General features: G+C 37.1%; 1 protein-coding gene across 1 annotated transcript in view; it reads left to right on the forward strand.

The window, feature by feature from the left end:
* FGD4 (FYVE, RhoGEF and PH domain containing 4) overlaps nucleotides 1-12696 on the forward strand; it is a 193945-nt gene extending 181249 nt beyond the window's left edge. The window contains exons 12-17 of the mRNA XM_090272997.1: nucleotides 4287-4317; nucleotides 4531-4623; nucleotides 4933-5058; nucleotides 8266-8406; nucleotides 10776-10916; nucleotides 11857-12696. Of these exons, the coding sequence (XP_090129123.1) occupies nucleotides 4287-4317; nucleotides 4531-4623; nucleotides 4933-5058; nucleotides 8266-8406; nucleotides 10776-10916; nucleotides 11857-12099 (775 nt within the window). The 3' untranslated portion in view covers nucleotides 12100-12696. The remainder of the gene's footprint in view (nucleotides 1-4286; nucleotides 4318-4530; nucleotides 4624-4932; nucleotides 5059-8265; nucleotides 8407-10775; nucleotides 10917-11856) is intronic.
* Nucleotides 12697-13534: the final 838 nt, after the last annotated feature.

Raw genomic sequence — 13534 nt, forward strand, 5'->3', positions numbered from 1 at the left:
ACTTTTATCCATTTTGAGTTTATTCTGGTGTATGGTGTAAGTTGGTGGTCTAGTTTCAATTTTTTGCCAACACCGTTTATCGAAGAAGCCATTTTTACTCCATTGTATGTTTGTGCCCCCTTTGTCAAATATTAATTAATTGACCATAGAGACGTTGGTTTATTTCTGGGCTCTCTATTTTATTGCATTGATCTATATGTCTGTTTTTATGCCAGTACCATGCTGTTTTGATTACTATAGCTTTGTAGTTTAGTTTGATATCAGGTGGTGTGATCTCTCCAACTTTGTTCTTTTCCCTCAAGATTGCTGAGGCTATTCAGGATCTTTTTTGGTTCCATATACATTTTTGAAATATTTGTTCTAGATCTGTGAAATATGCCATTGGTATTTTTAATAGGAATTGCATTGAATCTACAGATTGCTTAGGGTAGTATGGACATTTTAATGATGTTAATTCTTCCAATTCCTGAACAGGTATATGCTTCCATTTATTTGTATATTCCACAATTTATTTTTCCAGTGTTCTATGGTTTTCTGAGTACAGGTCTTTTACCTCCTTGGTTAAATTTATTCCGAAGTACTTTATTATTTTGTTGTTGTAGCTGTGGTAAATGGGATATTTTTCTTAGTTTCTCTTTCTGATAGTTCATTGTTACTGTACCAAAATGCCATTGATTTCTGAATATTGACTTTGTATCCCACTACTTTGCCAAATTAAATTATTAGGTCGAGTAGTTTTTGGTGGAGCCTATAGATTTTTTTATGTACACTATCATGTCGTCTGCTAATGATGACAGTTTTACTTCCTCCTTTCCAATCTGGGTGCCTTTTATTTCTTCTTGTCTGATTGCTATGGCTAGGACGTCCAGTACTATTTGAATAAGAGAGGTAAAAGTGGACACTCTTGTCTTGTTCCTGATCTTAAGGGAAATGCATTTAGTTTTTGCCCATTGAGTATGATGTTGGCAGTACTTTTTTGTATATGTCCTTAATTATGTTGAAGCATGCTCCCTCAATTCCCGCTTTACTCAGTGTTTTTATCATAAATGGGTGTTGGATTTTATCAAATGCTTTTTCTGCATCTATTGATATGATCATCTAATTTTTTCTTTTATTTTGGGTATGGGATATATCACATTTATTCATTTGCAAATACTATACCTTCCTTCCATCCTTGGAATAAATCCCACTTGGTCTTGATGTATGATCTTTTTATGATCTTTGGTGTACTGCTGGATCCAGTTTGCTAGTATTATGTTGAGGATTTTAGCATCTATATTTATCAGAGATACTGGTCTGTAATTTTCTTTCTTTATTGTGTCTTTACCTGGTTTTAGTATTAGGATAATACTGGCCTTGTAAAAAGAGTTTGAGAGTCTTTTCTTGAATTTTTGGAATAGTTTGAGAAGGACAAGTGTTAGTTCTTCTTTGACTGTTTGGTAAAATTGCCTGGGCTTTTGTGCGCTGGTAGTTTTTTGATTACTGCTTCAATTTTGCTAGTTATTCTTAGTTCATTGAGGTTTTCTGCTTCTTCCTGATTCAGTTTTGGAAGATTGTATGTTTCTAGAGATTTATCCATTTCACCCAGGTTGTCCAATTTCTTGGCATATAGTTGGTAGCAATTTTTTTTTTTTTTTTTTTTTTAAGATTTATTTATTTATTTATTTTGAGAGAGAAGGGAATGAAAGGAGAAAGAGAAGGATAGAACCATTAATGTGCCAGAGAAATATCTCAGTCAGTTGCCTCTCATATGCCCCCAACTGGGGACCTGGCCCACAACCGCAGGCATGTGTCCTAACCAGGAATCAAACCAATGAACTTTTGGTTCACAGGCTGGTGCTCAATTCAATGAGCCATACCAGCCAGAGCATTTCTTACAATCCTTTGTATTTCTTTTTTATCAGTTGTCACTTATCCTCTTTCATTTCTGATTATATTTATTTGGGTCCTCTTTCTTTCTTGATGAGTCTAGTTAAGGGTTTCTCAATTTTGTTTATCTTTTCAAAGAATCAGCTCCTGGATTCACCGATCCTTTAAATTGTTTTTTTAGTCTCTATGTCACTTAATTCTGCTCTGATCTTATTTCCTTCCTTCTGCTTGCTCTGGGCTTTGTTTGTTGTAGTTCCTCTAATTCTTTTAGATGCAAGGGTATGTTGTTTATTTGAGATGTTCCAATGATCATTAGAGAAGTCTTCATGCAGAAGAATGAAGGTGCTGCCGGCTCTGAACTATCAGCATGCTTTCAAACCTGCAAACCCAAGAGGTGGTCTGAAGAACAGAAGGTTATCAAGGTTTCTTGGGTTGCCTAAATGGGGACTCCAGCCCTACCTCCTTATCAGGTTGGGTTGTTTTCTCTTTAGGATGGGGCTGATTTATGACGAATTTTCTTAAGTACAGGTAGTCATCACTTTGTAGAGTTTCAATATACAGTATTGGGTATATTCCAATTAGTGGGGAAACATGGTCCTTTTCCTTAAATTGTTTTATTCCCCTGATATCATTGCTCTAGTTATATTTATGTTAAATTGAAGATCAAAATTGATTACTTCCTCAGCCCAGTTGCCTGGGGTCCAGGGAGGAGAGGCTGAAGGAGTATCAATGCTGGTGGCCAGGCATCCTGGTGGTTTAGCTACTGAACCCTCTCCAGGGGAACCCACGTCACTAAGTCACCCGCAGAGGCTCAGGGTACAACCCCGATGAACCTACAGGGAATATAAGTGCAGGGGTGGTGGAGCAGGGTGAGGGGGGCCTTCAGTGGGAGCAGAAGGCTAGCAAAGCAGCCTGTGGGGGGTGGGCCCGGGGCCATCCACTCACGCAGGGATCCGTTCAGTGAGGAGGTTCCAGTGCACTGGTGGCTGCTATAAGGCCCCCTAGGCTGGGGCCCAGTGGGAGCTGTGGACCGAATGGCAGGGTGGGACTTGAGGCTACAATGACTCTCAAGAATGGAGACATTCAGAATGTCAATGTTAGCGGGATTACAAGGAAACAAAAATTGGGTGTATATTTGGAGATATTTCAAGATAATTCACTTCTGAAGTCACCTGAAAAAAAACAGTTCTGCTTTTCTTGCTCGATGAGTCAGCCTCGAGACTGACCTCTTATACTCTGTGCACTCTTCCATATTCAAAACTATGTAAGGTAATCCTGTTTTCTGTAGTTTTTATTCCATGGTTTTTGGTTGCTAAAGGGATATAAAAATATAGTGGTAAGTAAACTAAACAAAGGAATAAGTCAAAAACATCAAAAACTTCAAGTTTCTTTGAGTTTAAAAAACTAAAAGCAGCTGCCCCAATAAGCAGAATCTTTTATTTGACAGGCACAGATTCCAGTAGCATTCCTGGTACATTATGGTGCTCAATAATACATTTATTGGGAAGATGGATAGTGTCACAGGAGCAAACCTCCTGCCAGACTCACAAATTCATGATCTTTTGGGACCGAGGCATGTGACTGAGAAGCAGGCTGGAACTCAAATTTAGCCCTAGCCTACCAAACACTTGCAAACAGAACCCACTCTTTGATAGTCTTCACAGTCCCTGAATTTTGAGATCTTAGTCCAGAGTCTACTAAAGGGGACTTTTTCTAATATATGACAACAACCAGCTATATATGCTATTAGTAAGGGAGATGAAATAAAGAAAATTTGCCTCCGCAGGACAATAGGAGACTTGACTATAGTGCAGGGAATTTTTTCCCAAAAGAAAACTGTTAAATACTGGAGTCTATTAATCTGTGAAACTTCATCCTACAGGCATTTAAAACTTTTGTTTTTTCTGTAATTGGTTAGATATGGTATTGCCTGAGCTTTCTAGCAAAATAAAATTAAATTGTTTATCAAGGGAAATGTTAAAATAGCTCTGTAAAGCCTTACGAAGATGTTTTAGGCTCTCGAGGCTAATTATAATCTTTCTTAAGATGGGCTGTGACTAATAGCCAGCCTTTAAAAGCCTACTTGTATGTATCTCCAGTATAATGCTAGACCTCCAGAGTTGCCTGATGTCTACGACTAGATGATGGTTGTTAAACTTCATGTCCAGGCAGTATATTATAAAGGCTAAACTTATCTCTCCCCATCAAAAATTATGTGTACTATTATAAATGGATGGTATAAAACTCTGTTCAATAATTTATTTGTTCAATTGCCAGAGATTGTTTAATTTTGATTGTAACTTCTTGACCATCCCTGAATTTTCCAGAAAGTTGGAGCAACATTAAAACATTGTTTGATTTACCAGGTGTAACTCCTTAATGGTCTCTGCATTCAGTTTAATTTTGTTTTGTTTTAGTTCTGAACAAGACAAAGAAGAATGGATTAAGGTAAACCTTATTTCTATTTTTTATTTTTTGCTTTTTGGTAATCTCTGTGTATACAAACGTGCGAATACTGTTGCACTGTGCACATGTAGTCATTGGATCAAGGTCATTTAATTTTTAAGGTGACTCCTATCATAGATATTTGTTTAATAAAGGATTTTCATTAATTTGCATGTGCTACTTTAATGTGTGCTTTGAATTTTACTTATATTTTAGGCCCTTCAAGAGACTATTGATGCTTTCCATCAGAGGCATGAAACCTTCAGAAATGCAATTGCAAAGGATAATGACAGTCAGTCAGAGGTTTCTGTAAGTTGAATTAAATTCTTAAGTTTAAGCATTTTGATATTTGCAGTTATAAAAGATGTATCTGGTCATTTTGTTCTCCAGCCTTTTTCCTTCGCAGTGCCAAAACTGACTATTTAGACAGAATCTCATTCCTTCTTAGATGAATATAATAGTGAGTGCCTTTTTTATACTGCTTAAACGCTTTAAACGTTTTACTTTACCAGAACATGGTATGAGCAATGTTGTCAAGTGCTTTTGAGGGAGGAAGGGAGGGAAGAAGGAAGGAAGGGACAGTTTTTTCTATTAAAATGGAATCTCTTTCCTTTTTAGACTGCTGAGCTAGGGAAAAGAGCTCCAAGATGGATCCGAGACAATGAAGTAACAATGTGTATGAAATGCAAAGAGTCTTTCAATGCACTGACAAGGAGAAGGCACCATTGTCGAGCGTGTGGACATGTAAGTGAAATTTCTTGGTTAGTAAGATTGCCAGTAACTCTATAGGTATTGTAAAATCATAAGGTTAGAAATGACTCAAAAACTCATTCAGTAAAGCACTTCATTGATAAACTTATTTTAGTGACAAGTATGTACAAAGCACTATACTGGGTCCTGGAGGGAGAAAAGTGGTAAGTAAAATGATATCCAGCTTCACGTAGCTTACAGTCTAATGGAGAAAATAGACCCAAGGTAGGTAAATGGACAAATAAGCGTTTCAAATTACTATAAATGCAATAAGGAAGCAATTGGGAAGTTTAAAATGGAGAATAATGGTAAGGAAGAAGGATTTGGAACCACTTTTAGTTAGAAAAATGAAGACCTATCTGAGGGGTCGATATTTAAGCTGCTGCCTAAAAGGTGAGAAAGAGCTGCCCACAGCAAGGGCGGGCAGAGGTGCGTTCCAGCAGTGAGTGCCTGTGTGGCCAGAGCCTGGAGGTGGACAAGAGCTTGGTCTTTTCTTGTGACCGCCCGAAGGTCATGTGCTGGAGCATGAAGAATATGGTGAAATGTAGCAGAAGAAATAATTAGAGAAATACTAACCAGAGGAGTTGACGGCTCTGAGAAAATAGAACTTGTTAGCATAAGTGGAAGTTCAGGCTTTTGATGGGGAGAGGGAAACTTTCCTCCGCTGTAACGAAAAGAAAAAGGGAAAGGACAGCTGCAGTTGTGGGCGTGTGTGTGATTGGTGGTAGGAAAGGAGGGAATTGAGGTCTGGCGATACATATATTTCCATAGAGGTAGGAGAAAATGTCATCAGCTGGAAGGGAGCGGGGAGAAAGAAAGGTGGGGGAGTCTTGAGAAAGAGGACTAAGAATCAAATAGTTATCCCTGGGCAGGGAAAAATGAGTGTGTCGGAGAAACGCAGGTGGACTGCTGGGTGCCCATTAGAGATTTATGGTTACAAGTGTAAAAGGATGCACTAGTCCATTTAATGGCAGTGATACTTCTCTAACCAAATACCGCAACTCAAGCCAGAGAAGGCACATAGCAGGTTTTCAGCAACTGAGTCGTTTCATATGGAAGGAATGGTGATAGCAAAGCACGAAGTGAAGCTGGGGAGAGGTAGCAGCAGGTTTCGGAGGGCCTTGTAAACCCAGCTGAAGATTATGTACTTTTTTCTAAGAAGCAGCAAATAGAGAAGGGTACACATTGCAGTGTAAGGATGTAATATATTATTAGTGTGCTTCAGTGCAACAGTTGTTGTTTAGAAGATTTTATTTACTTATTTTTAGAGAGAGGGGGAGGGAGGGAGAAAGAGGGAGTGAAACGTTGATGTGTGAGAAACACATCGATCGGTTGCTTCTCGCCCACTACTAACTGGGGACCTAGTCTGCATCCCAGGCATGCGCCCTGGCTGGGAATTGACCTCGCAACCTTTCGGTTTGCTGGATGATGCCCAATCCACTGAGCCAAGCCAGTCAAGGCAATTCTTTTTGATAGTTCTTTTAGTTTATACTCACACTACAGATTTACTCTTCCTCTTTTCCTAAGTTTTGACTCAGCAAGACAGGTTTGTAGTCAAAATTACATTGATGGCAAACATCTTCTCCCTGCCTCCTTAAGGGTAAGACTTTTTAAAATCTGTCATTGAGTTTACTTGAGGTGATTCTAGGTACTGACATATTTGGTTCAGTAAACAAACAAAAATATGTTTGAATGTGGATCATCAAAATATGATTTGATTTGAAAATAATATATTAGTTAATAGGAATTTATAGTTATAGACATGTCTTATTCTAAATCCTAGTAATTGTATTGTAATTATGAGGAAACAGTGAATGATTTTTTATCATGAAACTTTATATGCTATGAACCTAAAACAAAAGTTTTACTAATATTTACACTTTTTAAATAAAGTTTGTTCACTGTGAATTGGGAAGAAATGTACTTCTAGAAGCAAGAAGATACTTTTTTTAAGCGGAAGGTTTTTGTTTGTTTTTAAATAAAAATTACCCTATAGGAATTAGGAAAAATATCATTCACTAAGATATAGTATGTATTTTCATTATAATCATTCATTCTATAAATGCTTATTGTGTGCTGGTGAGCAAAATATACAAGGACAATCTCATAGAGCTTACAGCCTAGCCAGGGCACAAACATGAATCAAATAATCCCACAAGTATATGATTATAACTTGTAATCAGTACATGAAAAATAATACAGGGAAATTTAGTAGCTCAGTGACAAGAGACATGCTCTATTCTGGAAGTGGGAGGGGTCTTCATTAAAGAAGTGAGATTTTGAGTCAACATCTGAAGGATGAACAAAAGTTGACTTTTGAAGCAGAGATTAGGTTGGAGGGAGCATAGCACGTGGGGAGCTGTAGAAGCCAGTGTCACCAAAGATTCAGAGTGAGATGGGCAGATTATGCAGGATTTAAAAGCCATGGTTAAGAATTTGTTCATTATCCAACAGCAAAGGGAAGACTGAAGGGTTTTAAATAGAGGAGAAGCATATCAGATTATGCTTTTTAAGAGATTATCTGGTATTGTTTGAAAAAGAGCTTAGAGGGATGTAAGGGCAGAGGCCTAGAGGCCAGTCAGATTACTACAAGGAGCAGTCACCAGGTTATAATAGCCCCAAATAGGACACTGATAACTTGAACTCAGGTGATTACAAAGAAGATGTCGAAAAATGGACAGATTGAAAAACTATCTGGGGGATATAAACCTGTTGGACTTTGTTATAAAAGGACTGCGGGGTGAGCTATAGAGAGGACTCAGGAATGATCCTAGGTTTGTGACCTGCTGTGACTAGTTAGATGGCTATGCTATCTCCTGCTATAGGGAACACAAGGAGAGGTGGGGGACAGGTTGGGAAGGGTGGGGTAGGGGAAGGAGAATGCCAAGGCAGGGAAGATCACAAGTTCCTTCTGGGAGGACATTGATGAAACCTCCAGAAGTGGGAAGAATGAAGGTCAGGCTCAAGTATCTTCTACCTTTAGAGGTCAGAAAGAAAAGGATGAACAAGCGTAGACCATCACAAACAGCATTATAATATTATGGTAGATAATCCTAATGTTCACAAGGATATTCTTAGTGTAATAAAAATTTGCCTCTTATATATAACTCTTTCCCATTTATTATTATTATAAATGTTTATGGCTTAAATCTTGTCGTTCTTTAAATATGGTTATTCACTCATTACCTTTTCTAATTTGAGGTGGTTTGTTGGAAGTGTTCTGATTACAAAGCTCAACTGGAGTACGATGGTGGTAAATTGAGTAAAGTTTGCAAAGACTGTTATCAAATAATAAGTGGATTCACAGACAATGAAGAGAAGAAAAGAAAAGGAATTTTAGAGGTATGAAATAGTAAATGTTGGATAGCTTTTAAATTTTTATATGAGGAGCACAGAATTGTCTTTTAACCCTGAAGAGTAAAAATAACACATTTTATTATTTCTCTTAGTATTTAGCAATTTGGAGAATGATGAGCAAGTCTTACTTTTATTCTATATTGCTGAAGGTTGGGATCATATTCATTTTTAAAGAAAGAAGAAGGGCAGTGTTCTGCATCTGAGAATGAATATATTGGTTTTGTGAAGGTAGCTGTAGTTAAATATTAGAGTATTGATTGTTACCTTTTCTAATGCCCATATTATTATAACATATTTTAAAAGGAAAGTTTTTCTCCCAGTTTCATCATACTAGCTTTGAAAAACCACTGCATGAAATTATTAAACTTTAGATTAAATCATTACTTTATTACCTGAAGACTCTTTCAACTCATGGCAGTAAAAGGTTCATTTAATAAGCATGACAGTGATCTCACAACTGCATTGAAATATTGTTCAAACCCCTAACCTTGGAAGCTATATAATGCAACTTGTATCTGAAATGAGTTTCACACCCAAAGATATAAGGCCTTTGTGGCAGAAGGTTTAAGATAGCCTGGAAGGTCTGTAAAGAATAGGCTCAAGATTAAAATTCATAGACATAACTTGGTTTATAAAGCATTTCTATGGTTTAAGAATCAATGAGTATTTATTGAGCATTTACACTGTGTAAGTAAGTGTACAAAGGTCTTTTGGGGTAACAGGAAAAGGATCATGAACCTCAAGGGTCATTTAAGGTTAAAATGCAGGTCTGCAAACTATAAGTATAACTCTGAATTCTAGGGTAGAGATGTTGCTTGAACAGCAGACCAGAATGGGGCTTTCTCAGGTAGGGTGGGTGGAAATGCTGCTCTGGACCCCAAGAATAGAGGCTCAGTACTTAACAACAGCAACTGATGCAACTAAATTAATATAACTTGTTTTACGGGATGTTTCAGGCTAGATCTATGGAATAAAAATCTCTAGGTACTTTATGAAAAAAACCTGTCTTTGGGGTGGGGGGGATCAATTACTTAACTAGGTTAACACATGTGCACACACACACGCAATATTTGAAACTTGCTTTGTGCCAACTGGTATTATATGTACTAGCCCAAGGTCAACAAACTTTTTCCGTAAAGGGCCAGAGAAAAACTGTTTCAGTCTTTGCAGACCAAGAGGCAACACTGAGAATATTACTTCTATGACAAGAGAGAAAACTAATTTTCACAAATTTTTGTTGATAAAATTAAAAATATGATAATTTAGTATAATTTTTTTAATATGGTAAGAAGAATGTAATTCTTTAACAGGGGAAGGGAAGGTAACATTTCTCTTAATTGAAGTCCAAAGTTAGTGTTCCCTATTATGAAATTGATTTTAAATGTTTATCTGTAAAAAACTTGTCTTAGCTTGCTTCTAGGCCATTGTTTACCAGCCAGTGCTTCATAAACTATCTGTGCTGAAGGCCCAGTTTTATTTCCAAACCATTACAGCTCAGTATTTTTCAAAAATACACAGTCGCGTGCTTGAGTATCATCACAAAGTCAAATTGCTATGAAATTTTCTCAGTGTTTACTCTTACTTTCTGTGCTTATCTTGAACCAGTAACAGAATAGTTTGCAGACCAGTGCTGTTGAATGGACAACACTGAGCACTGGATGCTTTCCCTAATGGGTGCCCTAAAAACCTTCATTTGGTCAAATGGTCTTGTTTGCTTTTTAGCCAGTGATTTATATATTTGGAGGCAAAGCAGAAAATTGTTATTGGTTCTACAAACAGTTAATGCAATTTTTAAAACTTGGGTTATCTCAGTTTCCAGAGCAAAGATTGCTGTACAGTATTTGCCTGTTGGTTATTGCATTCTTACATAGTTGAAGTTGGTATGCATTGCAGTTAAAAGTTTAGGCTTTGGATCCCGACTCAAATCCCAGCATGCCAATTCCTAAATGTAGGATCTTGGGAAAGCAATTTTATCTCTGAACCTCAGATAATGAAAGTCCTAACTTCTTGGTGTTGGTGTGAAGATTAAAAATTAACTAATATATTTCTTAGTGAGCTAAGGAAAGTACCTGCATAATAAGCAGTTAATAAATGTTTAACTTTATTTAAATTCAAGGTCTGGTAATATAGAAAGTTAAAGTTGACTTAAATATTTTCCCAGGCTAATAATAGATCTAGAAGAATGTTTAAATAATAATTTCAGATGAACTTTTTGGATGATCCCAGAAGACATTTTATATAAAGACACCGTATTTAATGAATACTGCCTTAAGCTGAATTGCTTCTCTATCTGGTCCGTTTTGTATTTGTTCTCACTCTCAATCTCACCCTTTCTTTCTGTTATATTTTTCTAGATCGAATCAGCAGAAGTATCTGGAAACAGCGTGGTGTGCAGCTTTCTTCAGTATATGGAGAAGTCCAAACCTTGGCAGAAAGCTTGGTGTGTGATCCCCAAACAAGACCCACTGGTGCTGTACATGTACGGTGCCCCACAGGTATGTAACTGCACCTGTCTGAAGGGACAGAGGTCACAGGGACGGAGGGAGGTGAGTAGATATTGAAGTTAAAATTGTCCTATCACCCCTTGATAGAACAAGAGAGCTCAGTATCACTGTTTCATTATAACTGGGAAAATAATAAGTAACTAAAATGAAAGTTTACCTAAACTGGCAGATTCCTTTTACAGACATTAAGGGTTAGTAAAACGTTTTTTAGAAATAGACTTAAGCCCTGGCTGGTGTGTAGCTCAGTTGGTTGCAGTGTTGTCCCAGAACCTAAAGGTTGTGGGTTCAATTCCTGGTCATGGCACATGCCTAGGTTGTGGGTTTGTTCCCTGATCTGGGCATGTATGAGGGACAACCAATCGATGCTTCTCTCTCCCATCTGATGTTTCTCTCTCTCCCTTCCTCTCTCTCTCTAAAAGCAATTTAAAAATGCCCTCAAATGAGGATTTAAATATAAAAGAAAAGAAAAAGAAATAGACTTAAAATGCCAAGGTATATACCTTATTGTTTCGTGGTTTTTCCATAACCTTTTCCTGTCTATAAATAAATTGATGCATGCATGAATGAAACACCAAATAAAACTGTATTTGGTGATGAAAGAATCATTAACATTTGCTGGCTTTATACAGTAAGATGACTATTCTTTTTTACTGAATGAAGAGCTGAGTAGGCTACCTCACAGAGAGGAAACATTGGGTCAGTGAATCTCAGCTGATTTAGGTGCCATCTCACTCGTTAACTCATTCAGTCCACATTAGCAGCGGCCTCATGTACAGACGCTGTGCTATTGCTGGGTCACCATCTTTGTCCATAGAGAGTCACAGTGCAGGTCTGTTGGAACAGGAGTAGGGAAAGAGGCTTGGTGAGATCCAGACCCCAAAGCGTCATGTGTAGCGCACTCACACTCTTACGTACTATGTTTTTCCTTCAGGATGTCAGAGCGCAGGCCACCATTCCACTCCTGGGCTATCTTGTGGATGACATGCCGAGGAGTGCTGACCTGCCACACAGTTTCAAACTGACCCAGTCCAAGTCTGTGCACAGCTTTGCTGCGGACAGCGAGGAACTGAAACAGAAGTGGCTGAAGATTATCCTTCTAGCTGTCACAGGTGAGACACCAGATGGTACTAACGAGCATTCGGCTACCGTGGACGATCATCCTGAACCTAAATAAAAATCAGAATGCTGAACTCCAATACCAACCAGTGTGGGGGATCTCAAGATTCACAGCTCAAGACATTCCCAGCTCTCCTTATTCATCTCTTAGCACTTTATGTTGAAAAATAGAGGCTCATAAAGGTATCTGTTAGGGAACTATTTTCTTATGTTTGTGTACTCCTGGTGAAATTAATGTGCAGAGCCATTCTACCGATAAAAGTTGGAAATAATGTGAAAAATGAAACATTTTTTAATATGAGCTATTTCTTGACTGTGTACTTTTGTCTTGGAGAAAATGGTATCAGCTGATTATATCACTATCAGGTTAGAATAGGCCACTTTCATTTAAGAAATCTTTTAATGTCTTCTCTTTCACATGTAGGACTTGTAACAGTTTGAAAGATATACCTCCGTGTTGCCAAAATAGATCCATGGTTAAAAAATTACAAGGACAGTTTAGGCTGTTGTATTATTAACTTATTTAACTTAGTTTATAAAACTCAAGCTGCATAAATAACATATGTCCTTTTAAAACAACAGAAAAAGGACAGATTGTTGATATTCAAACTTTTGATTTATTAAGAAAAGATAATACTTGTTTTTGTAGAAATAATCCTAGGAATAAAATATCTTAAGTATATAGCAATTTATGTATATATAGTATTAAATATAAATATAAATATACTATACATGCTTTTCTCTTCAGATTTAGGTTCATATTTGTCTCTAATTTATTTTAAAAATATAAAGCATGTTTTATCGTAGATTGGACAGTGTCCTAAACTTAAATGTTTTTGGTGATTTATGTTTAACTGATTGACATATAAGGGTATTGGTATTTTTATAATAAGAAAAACCAGTAATTTATGTGGCATGGGAGATATTAATGAATTCCGACCTTATTTTTAAAGTATAATTTTTTTTCTGTGCCTATTTGAAACAGTGCCTCTCTTTGAAGGTGCTAATAATTTCTATTTAAATATAAAATGAGGGTTTAATTAACGCCTCAGTTTTGCTAATTCTGAGGTAAAGTGAATTTTGGTCACTGGGATGGTCAAAGTCATACAGGTTATAATACCTTTCACAATGCTGTAATTGTTACAACAGTTAATTATCAGCATGTACAAAAATTTTCCCAAAAACATGAATTGTACAAGATACCTGCCTGACCTTACACAGAACTGGGATGTGTGGAAACTACATTCACTGTCCTGTTTTTCTTTTCCATAAGACTGATAAGCGTGGTTAAATGAGGACTGTATATAATGAATCCTCGAGATAATTGTTTGCGCCTGTTCCTTTTTCATATATGAATCAAAATTCACACATGATAACCCATGTTTGAGGGGGCTAGATAGGTAGTAAAGGAAGTTTATTCTCTTAAACTTCCTCACTAAGGAAGAGGAGGGGAAACAATATTGAAAAGCAATGCTTTAATGGTGGGTTTGGGG

Source organism: Furipterus horrens, unplaced genomic scaffold (genome assembly GCF_987537825.1).
Source record: "Furipterus horrens unplaced genomic scaffold, mFurHor1.1.pri manual_scaffold_4, whole genome shotgun sequence".
Classification (NCBI taxonomy): domain Eukaryota; kingdom Metazoa; phylum Chordata; class Mammalia; order Chiroptera; family Furipteridae; genus Furipterus; species Furipterus horrens.